The sequence below is a fragment of the Brassica oleracea genome, chromosome C7 (assembly GCF_000695525.1).
Source record: "Brassica oleracea var. oleracea cultivar TO1000 chromosome C7, BOL, whole genome shotgun sequence".
NCBI classification, from domain to species: Eukaryota; Viridiplantae; Streptophyta; class Magnoliopsida; order Brassicales; family Brassicaceae; genus Brassica; species Brassica oleracea.
The window spans coordinates 36003359-36014426 of NC_027754.1; the positions used below are offsets into that span (position 1 = coordinate 36003359).

General features: G+C 26.3%; 1 protein-coding gene across 1 annotated transcript; it reads left to right on the forward strand.

Moving 5' to 3' along the window:
- Nucleotides 1-4682: 4682 nt before the first annotated feature.
- LOC106301317 (sugar transporter ERD6-like 17) lies at nucleotides 4683-10757 on the forward strand. The gene is made up of 18 exons (XM_013737682.1): nucleotides 4683-4919; nucleotides 6056-6118; nucleotides 6920-7009; nucleotides 7183-7242; nucleotides 7383-7448; nucleotides 7594-7659; nucleotides 8264-8339; nucleotides 8457-8521; nucleotides 8622-8714; nucleotides 8816-8896; nucleotides 8992-9076; nucleotides 9283-9326; nucleotides 9581-9643; nucleotides 9735-9794; nucleotides 9877-9930; nucleotides 10019-10078; nucleotides 10175-10289; nucleotides 10386-10757. Exons 1-18 carry the CDS (start codon nucleotides 4773-4775, stop codon nucleotides 10523-10525), a joined length of 1428 nt encoding a protein of 475 aa, XP_013593136.1. The 5' UTR covers nucleotides 4683-4772; the 3' UTR covers nucleotides 10526-10757.
- Nucleotides 10758-11068: the final 311 nt, after the last annotated feature.

Consider the following 11068-nt stretch of genomic DNA (forward strand, 5'->3'; position numbering starts at 1 on the left):
TAATTGCATATTGAAAAGCGCTATTGTAGCGGAAGAAAAAATAGCAACGCTAAAAACCGCTATGTAATGTCATTTACCTATTATGACGGGCGATGATACAGCGCTTCAAAAACCGCTATCGTATCGTTACATAGCGTTATTCGTCCGCTATAAAAACGCATTTTTCTTGTAGTGTTATGACTTTTATAGTCAGATAACATGGTGGATTCTAACTAGTTGATGTCAATAAGACATTAACTAATAATGAGTTTATAAAAAACTTAATTTCTTTTGAACAAAAAAAAACTTAATTTCTTATTATTTAAAACAGTATTATTAGTTTGGGTATAATAAGTGATGTCCTTTTATGCACGGGGGATAGTTGGACGGTAATGTATTTTCGAGTTTTTTTTTTAATATGACAGCAGGACGAAAATTTAACAAGTAAAAAATTTAAGTATATCTTAATTTCTAGGATATAAAAAGATTTTAACCGTTAAAATTATTTTGAAAAAAAAACCCCAAACTATAATTATTTAACGAAAAAACTCTCAAACTAACTTTATTTAATGAATTAAACCCTAGCCGGTCATAATTACCCTTACTACCGATAAATTTTTAGTTTACGGGTTTCTACATTAAATAAAGATAGTTGTGGGTTTTACCATTAAAAATCAAAAAAATAAAATAAAAATCAAAATTTTATAATATTATCTAAAAATTAGTAGTATTTTTAAATATTATCTTAAATTTTCAAAATTAACATTTTCATTTTTTTTAAATATATGAGTTTGATGTGTTTTTAACATCAACATTATATATGTGTAAATTAAAAATGTAAAACCCATAAAATATAATAAAAATTATCTAAAGATTTATTATTACATTTTTCTTAGATAAGATATAATTTTTTATTATATTTTCTTGTTTTTAATTTTTTTAATCTTTTAGTAAATTTATTATAGGTAAATCTTTAGATAATTTTTATTATATTTTCTGGGTTTTTATATTTTTAATTTATACATATAATGTTGGTGTTAAAAACATATTAAACTCATATATTTACAAAAAAAAATTAAAAATACTAATTTTGAAAATTTAAATTACTAATATTTAGATAATTTTATTAAATTTTGAATTTTTTTGATTTTTTAGATTGTTAATGGTAAAATCCCTCAATTATATTTACTTAATCTAGAAATCTCTAGACTAAAGATTTACCAGTAGTAATGGTAATTATGATCTGATAGGGTTTAATTCATTAAATAAATTTAGTTTGAGGATTTTTTTTGTTAAATACGAGGTTTTTTCCCAAAACAAACTTAGTTAAGGAGTTTTAACGTTAAAAATCATTATATTTGTAATTAACTGGGATTATTTTATATCATGATATTACATTCTTTCGCCAATACAACGAAACCTTGAATGAAAGGGCATTCAATAGGTTTACCGAAGAAAAACAAAGCATTCAATATTATAGTTCATCCGTACGAAATACGAAATATATCGTCGGCCTTGGCCTTTTTATATTTAATCTTCTAATATTTCATAAATGAAACTAAGCAGCATGGCTAAAGTCTGAAGAGTTGAAAGGCCAACTACTCAGGCGGTTCCATTCCTAGATGGTAACAGGTTTATAGATCTTAACATCATAGTAACAGCATAGGACTAACATTAAATTGCTTAATTATTAAAAAAAAACTTCTAACATATCTATCTATTATATTATTTATCATATTATTTGAGAAGTGAATTTGTTAATTTGTTATGCTACCCATAGTTTTAGTTTTAGACATATTTTATGCTTAATTATTAATTTTAATAAATAATTATAGTGATTTAGCTGATAATTTATCATTGTTTTGAGAATGTATCATAGTTAAATTTATATTTTATTTAGTAATATTAAAATATTATATATATGTTTATATTATATTTGGCTTCGTAATATTAAACCAATTATATTTTTAGGACAATCAATATCAATCATTGTGATAGTTTCTCAAAAAGTTGGCAAAGATTCAAAAATATTTGTATACTATTATTTGTAGTAATTATTTTCGTTCTCACGTTAAAGTTTAGAGTGTTTAAAGTCTTTATTACCCTTAATAAATAATTAGATTAGATTTGTTAATATATAATTACTTATACATTAAAAATGAATTTCATTAATTTGATAATCATTATTATCTAAAAAGATTATATATTATATTATCTAAAAATATTCTACATCATAATATTTTAAAATAAATATATTTATATATTTTTATTTATATATGAATGATTTAAAGTTTATTTTACGTAATAAAATATATTTAACATAAAAATTTCATCATAATTTTTTTAATATTTAATTAATTATTAAATATTTCAAAAGCATGAAAATAATTTTATTTTGAATGATTTTTGAATTGATACTATATCTATTTATATATTTTTTAAAAATTATTAAACACGCAAATGCGGGAAAACATCTAGTTAAACATTAAATAATAACTAATTATCACATTAACTCTCACGGTGGTTGATTACGATGATACTTTTAATGAATTAAATATATCTAATTATCATTTTTAAATATTTATTTTATTTTTTCCTTTTTTATTTAGTTCCCCCTTTCTTTATTTTTTCAAATAACCAATATAATAAAGAAAATATATAAATTTTAAAAATGAAAATATCTTTTTTTTATATATAGTGTAATTCATAACAAGGAAAGTTCACAAAATAATCTTGATTTTAAAGTAAAGAAATAATATTCCCTTTTAAAAGATAATCTTAAACAACATAATATATATTTTAAAAGTATTAAGCATTTTATTTAAATCAATCTACTTCTCAAATTATTACAAAATATTTTGGTTGACAAAAAAAAATTTAAATAACCTAAATTAAGATATCTTTAATGAATAAAATTTAATTTAATCTTTCTTTTTTTATTGAAGTTCCCTTTTATATTTCTCAAATAACATATGTGATAAATAAAATATTAATAAAATTTAAGATGAATATATTTTTTTATATATAACGCGATTTCATAAAAAGGAAATTTCATAAAAATAATCTTGATATTAAAGTAAAAAAATAATCTTCCCTTTTAAAATTTATAGGTTATGTTTTTATGTAACTTTGTACCTATCATCACTTTATTTTTATAATTTTATTTTTCCAAATTAACATATACTAAATTACTAAAGCTTTTGATGTCAGTCAGGCTTTTAAACTTTTTAAAATAAAATCCACAACTTTTAAAACTAAATTCTCTACAGCCATATTTCTAAAGGCAAAGTCTAAAGCGAAATTTCTTACCAATCGTACCTAATTAATAGAAACATTTATACATTAATTTGACGAAATATATGTAACACAATATACCCACAAAATGAGTAACTAGACCAATTCAAATTTTTTATACAAAGTCAAAAAATTAAATTAAAAATAATATATTTTTATTTATAGTAATATTTTTATACATATAAATTATAAAACGGCTCAACATATTACAAATAAATATGAATTTTTCAAATAATATAATAAATATATTAACCAACTATTATAATTAAGTATTTTGTATAACTTATATATATGCATAAGGTTTCAAAAGACTATCATTGTTATATTTATTTATGTAACTTTGAATCGTCAACACTTTAGTTTACTTTTACTATTTGATTTTCAAAACAACATATAAACTATACATAATCTTGTTAAAATTTGTTTACAAATCTAAGACAAGAATCAAACTACATCAAAATAACAAAATTAATCAAAATTTTAAGTTATACAACAAAAATATTATAGTTAAATCGGAAAAGTAAATGTTATCTAATATATCCAAATAATAACCAAACAGTCGAGATATTATACATCCAAAATTATCTGTCTAATTTAAATAACATAATGTTATTTAAAACCATTCATATTGATTACAACATAAATAATAGAATAATTAAAAATTAAAAATTAAAAATTAAAAATAAAATATTAATAAATTATTAAATGTATTTATTTTATAATATTTATAGCGGTACATGAACACGGTAAAATCAACTAGTAAAAATTTATATGAGAAGTAGCTAGGCAGTTAAATAGTTTCTAGTTAGTTGTTACCTTTGAGTGGTAAATGTAGCCAAACCCAAAAAATATGGGTTAATGCAAATGCAATGGTTCTCCTCGGCTCTGGACATTCTCTGTACCGCTATTAGTAAGTACTATTATAAAATACGGTATGATTGGTATACAATTACATAAAACAAATTATATTTATTTTCTTTAGATACAACCCATGATGAATTGTTTTTGAAAAAATTAACTATCTATTCTCAATAACGGAAACATTTTTCATAGGTTTGGTAACAAAATAAGAAGAAGAACAAATTAATGTTCAATCGTTATGTGCGACATGTCAAAAATAATTCATCGAATCACGCATGTATGATTATATAATGATAAAAACAAATAGCTGTATTGTTTTTCAATTCTCAGTAAAAAAAAAATCGATACAACATATAAATGAAGAAAATTTGACTTGAATTTTTCTTATAAAAAATCTCACATCGACACATCCGCATCAGCATTCTAATCCAAGTCCATTTTTTAAAAAAATGTCCATTTAAGAGTAGAAAATAAACATAATTACTATATGGAAGGAATAATACTTTGTGACCACACCTCTCCTTATATATGAAGCCCACTTTGACAAAACAAAGCATACGCCTCTCTCTCTCCCCTCTTTTTTCTTACCCTCTCTCTCTGTAGCTTTCTAGAAATTCTGTTTTACACTACATGTGTTTATGATGGTGGTCGAAGAAGAAAGAAGTATGGAGGAAGGGCTTCTCAAGCTGAAGAACCTAAACGACACTTCAGACTGTCGTATTACTGCCTGTGTTATCCTCAGCACTTTTGTCGCCGTATGCGGCTCCTTTTCCTTTGGTGTTGCTGTAAGTTATCATCTTACTTTGCTTGCTCTTTTCTTTTACAAATTTATATATTACAATCGGTAAATACTATGCTTAAACAAAACTGAAAGAGTAACAGTGTTTGTGGAACCAAAATTATAATAAAAAGTTACTTAAAAGCTCCCCCTATAAGGATCGAACTCGTGGCCTTTAGAAATTGGGCTAATTATCTTACTAGTAGAAACTAAAACTAGTGTGTAATATGTATTGGTTACGTCATTTACGTGCCATGATCCTATCTATATATCCTTTACTTCAATATTTTTGTCTTGTCGTGAAAAAAGCTCATCCGCTAACATTTGGTGGTGTTGATCTGTTTTTTTTTTTCTTTTTGATAATAATAATTTTGTTATAAACACTTAACTTTAAAATATATTTATCTGATTTTATAAATAATATACAATGATTAGCTCAAACTATATAGTTTACACTAATATTGTTTGTGTTGTTTTAAAATTATAAGCATGACGTTCAATCGCCAACAAAACACAACATTTTCAAAGGAAAAAAATATAAATTTTCCTACATAAATATCGACAAGGGTAAGTAGTTAATATTTTTTTTTATATTTTAAAATAGTTAATATATAGGTAAATGATTGAAATTTTGTAAATCTATTGAGAGAAGACAATTTTAAATGTAATCTTAACCGAAAACGTGTATTTATTGAGTTGTACGATCAAATAATTTTCATGACTAATTACTGTTTCAAATAATTTGGTAAATTTAACCAAAAGTTAAGTATTAGTGTAACCTCCTGGTTCTCTCAATAAAATCTTGATCACCTAAAAAGAAAATAAAAGAAGTATAAGTATTTTATAAAACATTTACAGGCATTTCGACCGATTCTATAACATCTAAGATATTTGTTTAGATATCTAGGTGTAATTTTTATTGTTTTAATATATGATCTATAGTTTTGAACTGATTTTGTCATTCATAAGTTATAATAAATTATTTGATCGGCTTGATCTGCTTCTCTCCTGCATGATCCGCTTGATCTGCACTTGTCCCGTTTGATCTGCACTTGTCTTGTTTGATATGTCCCGCTTGAACTGCTTTTACCATTCGAGCCTATGTATATTTGTTTAATTGTTTTTCTTTAATGGTTTTTGCAGGTTGGTTATACCTCAGGTGCTGAGATAGGAATTATGCAAGACATGGGCCTTTCTATTGCAGAAGTATGCCTATCTGTTATTCTATTTTGATAAGCGAATATTGAGATTAAATTAATCATAAAGTACTGATTAGCAGAGATTAAGAGTGACATATTCATACTAGATTCTTACATAGATAAGTACAACTGCATCAGGTTAACATGTCTTTTTTTTTTTTTTTTTTTAATTTTAACTCCGTATTATTTACTTCTTTATTCATTCTAACTGAAATAGTTAACCTTCAATTCAAATGAAGAAAATGATATAACGTCGTTATCCCAAATAGTGGAGTTTATTACGTGTGGTTCACTTTTAAATTTAAAAGATAATTTTTAATCGTAATATATATGACAACCCAACGAAAAATAATAAATATGATTTTTTGTATAATATTAATATATATATATATATAAGGTACCGTATACGTGGACTTATCGAAATCATTCAAAATAATATATATAAATACTCTATCCTCTACAGTATTAGACGTTTAAAATATACTGAAATGCAAATGCCTTTACTTCATATTATTACATATATGAACATTGACATTGCTTTCAAAAAAAACATTGACATTCACGAACAAAAAAATATTTGTAAAACATCAAATCATTCCATTTTTGGTTTTATTACCATTCAAACAATCATGTTTTTAACTTTCAGTTATTTAAAATAATAATTGATATGAATACTTAGCATGTGTTTTTTTTTTGAAAAAAACTTAACATGTGTTAGTTTTCTAATTTTAGTAACTAATATCCCACTTAAACAAACCTACTCATCAACTTTTGCGATTTATCATTGGATTAACCTGAAATTCTTCAGTTTTCAGCATTTGGCTCATTCTGCACGTTGGGAGCTGCAGTCGGTGCGCTGTTCAGCGGTAAAATGGCGATCATGCTAGGAAGAAGAGGAGTAAATATATTTCTACCCTTTCATAATCTTACAGTTTTATGTCTAGTAGAATTTGATAATATCATATTTTAGTTTTAACCATTTAAGAAAGAAAACATACATTTTCTTTTCCAACTAGAAATGTTATTTTGTTTCCTACCAATAACATTTTTTTCTGCTTTCATGATTTAAAGACAATGTGGGTGTCCAATATCCTCTGCATCACTGGTTGGCTATCCATCGCGTTCGCTAAGGTATTAAAAGATTTATAACCACAAACATATGTCTGTGCTGTGAAGTCATTATTTCTTAAAAATAACCAAACAATTTAGCTTGTGGTTAAATAAATCCAACAATTAAATAGTGTTTTGTTTGCATGCCTGGAACATGAAAGGATGTGTTGTGGCTGGACTTTGGAAGAATATCATCAGGGATAGGAATCGGCTTGATTAGCTATGTGGTAATTAACTTGTTAACTACTTACTGATACTTTAATACTATAGTTTATATATATTTAACTTGTAAACAAGTTGCGTTGCTGTTTATTTATTACGTATATATATATCGATTTAAAATTTAAAATACTTATATTATACATGGAGCAGGTACCTGTCTACATAGCCGAAATTACGCCAAAACATGTTCGCGGTACATTTACCTTTTCAAATCAGGTAATTTTGTTTTCTTTCTTTTCCAAACCATTAATACTTAGCTATAGAAAATATAATGAAGGCCGACAAAGAAAAGAAAAGCATATCAGCCAACATAAAATAAAGTTTGACTTTAGTTTGATAACTTTACTCACCGATATGAGCAAACAATATAAAACTAAACAAAAATAAAATCAGTTGTGGTTTTATGGGGATATATATGCGCTCTCTTAAATAATATAAAAATGTATTTCACCAAAACTAAGTAAAAGTATTTCTGAAAAAAATATATATATATATAGAGAGAGTATAGAAGTAAAACATTTAAAACTAATAATGAGTTTTTAATTGAAACTCGATATCAAAACTTAAAAACTGAACGTATACGCTATCTCAACCCAAACATGACGAAATTGTTTGACTAATTTTTTATTGATATGATCCAAAATTAGTCTGACCCATCATCTAAATATATACAAACCTAATCCAAATACCACCATAATATTTATATTTGTTTGTATAATCGGAAAGTGTCAATCGTAAATCATATTTCAGAACTTGAAGAAATTTTAACTTTATTGTGAGTCCACTAACCCTTTTAAATTATCGTGTGACTAACTATTAGCTTCTTCAAAACGCTGGAGTCTCCATGGTTTATTTTTGCGGGAATTTCTTGGACTGGAGGATGATGGCTTTACTAGGTAAAATCAGTTATTATTTCATCACAGAATCAATGTGGTGGTGATGTTCAAATACAAAAGAAAGTGGTTATAAGTGTACAAATTACCTGACAAAAATCTACTATATTCCCGGTTTAGGTGCTTTACCATGCGTCATTCAAGCAATCGGTTTATTCTTTGTACCAGAATCCCCAAGATGGCTGGTTGGTTAATTTTTATATTTCTTAGTAAAACCCGTTATAGAATCTACTAACCATGAGAAGAAATAGAAGAACCTTAATTAAACTATTTCAATTTTCGAAGGCAAAAGTTGGTACGGAAAAAGAACTAGAAAATTCACTGCTTCGGCTTAGAGGGAGAGATGCTGATATTTCACATGAAGCTTCAGAGATTCAAGTGAGTTTTTACAATGTTATTGTATCATAGGTTTTAAATGTATATTCATTACTTGACATAGAGATAATGTAGAGTCTGAATGATTTTTGTTTTGTTTTTAGCTTATGACCAGAATGGTAGAAAGTGATTCAAAGTCGAGCTTTTCTGATTTGTTCCAGAGAAAGTATAGACATACTCTCGTGGTACAGTGTTAATATATGTTGTAAAAATAAGTATATAAATTAATTTCCTGACTATACATGGTTACATTTATCTGCACATCATTTTTATTACTCAGGTAGGAATCGGGCTAATGTTAATACAACAGTTCTCAGGAAGTGCTGCTGTAATCTCGTATGCAAGTACCATTTTTAGAAAAGCTGGTAAGATTATGTTTTATATACACACAGGGTAGCATTCTGTCTATTTGTATTTGCATAGAAATTTTAAACCCCAAGGGATTCTGTATTTTTTTTTCTTTTCAAGATGCTCATATTTCTTCTACCAATCAATTTCTTATATATTTTGCATGATGATGCCATTAAGTTACTTTCAATTTTGTTTTCTTTAACAATTAGTTTTGAAACAGGTTTTTCGGTTGCCATTGGATCTACGATGTTAGGCCTATTCATGGTAAGTATACACATTTCTTTTTCAAATGCTTTATGAACTACACTAATACTACGTTTATGAAATCAAACTATTTTTTCTACTCTTTATTCAACTACTAAGTTATTGGGATGTTTGTGATTTTATTGACATTTTGGGGGTTAAACAATCAAACTTCAATGAATTTTTTAAACTAAGAAATTCTCTATATATATAGTTACAATTTCCATTTGTTTGTACTGTTCTTAGCATTGAATGACATTTGTGGCTATTCGCAGATACCAAAAGCAATGATTGGTCTAATTCTTGTAGATAAATGGGGCAGACGGCCCCTCTTGTTGGTGAGTTTTTTTCTTTCTAATTACGCAATCATTTATCAACATTAAAAAAATGAAAGTTGTCTAATATTTTATTACAATTCGGACAATATAGACTTCTGCCTGTGGGATGACCATAACTAGCATGCTTCTTGGACTCGCTTTCGCATTACAGGTTATTTACGTTTTTATATATATGTTTTTTTGGTCATATATTCAATTCTGAACCAATGCTTTTGTATGTTTGGTATGAGCAGAAAATGCAATTACTTCCAGAACTAACTCCAGTATTCACGTTTATCTGCGTTACGGTATAACATTTGTTCAACTTTCACACCGTCCTATACGAATAAAACGTAGTACAAACAAATAAACATTGATGTTATTCTTTCTTGCCAGCTGTATATTGCAACTTATGCAATAGGCGTGGGAGGCCTCCCTTGGGTAATAATGTCAGAGGTATACATGACTTATCTCAAACTTTTTTAAAAAAAATGTATACCATTTTGTAAATAAATCTCATAATATTACTGTATGACGTTTGTATATATGCAGATATTTCCAATAAATATAAAAGTAACAGCAGGGAGTTTAGTTACGTTAGCCTCATGGTCAAGTAGTTCCATCGTCACTTACGCTTTCAACTTTCTATTCGAATGGAGCACTCAAGGTATGATCTTTGGAACAAAGTTAAATAAATTAATAAGTTTATTGGTTTATATAATTATATATAATAATAAGATTATTGGGTTATATATATATATAGGAACATTTTACATATTCGGGGCTATCGGAGGAGGAGCGTTGCTTTTTATTTGGCTGCTCGTTCCGGAAACGAAAGGATTATCACTTGAAGAAATACAAATTTCGCTTACAGGTCAGCCCGATGAGATAAGCCATATGTAGATTGAAATGTTTATATTTTTATTTAAATTCAGTTTATGATGCTATGCTCATCGACAAAGAGAATTTTACCCTTTTTCATTCTGTGATTAGTATTTTAGTTTTTCTAATACTTAATTGGCCATTTTATGTATTTTTCCGTGATTGTAATTAAACACGGCCTATGTTCATTGTATATTTGTATTCTATATGTAAGATATTAAACTGTAAAATGTATCATTCTACATCATTTACATATCAAAATGTAAAAAATGTTTTAAAAAACGTCTATAGATAATCAAGTGACGGTTTATGGTATCATTATATAGACGTTTAAACGTCTATTGATTATCTATAGACGTTTAAAGTGGTATACAATGTGATAACTGGAATCACTTCTCGTAATTAAGGTTTCTCACATCACCTATTTTCTCATATTGTACAAGTGTTTTATAAAGTAACTATGATATATATACACATTATAAAAAGTAGCCAAGATATATGCAACGTTCCAAAAGCTGGCTGCTTTTTTCAATAGATTATAACACAGTTTTAAAAACATGTCCA

Bases quoted from the DNA above. Each gene is read 5' to 3' on its own strand.
- LOC106301317 (XM_013737682.1), top strand. From the start codon at position 4,773: ATGATGGTGGTCGAAGAAGAAAGAAGTATGGAGGAAGGGCTTCTCAAG. The intron at 7,660-8,263 runs GTAATTTTGTTT...ACTAACTATTAG, and splicing joins CATTTACCTTTTCAAATCAG to CTTCTTCAAAACGCTGGAGT. The intron at 8,897-8,991 runs GTACAGTGTTAA...TTTATTACTCAG, and splicing joins AGTATAGACATACTCTCGTG to GTAGGAATCGGGCTAATGTT.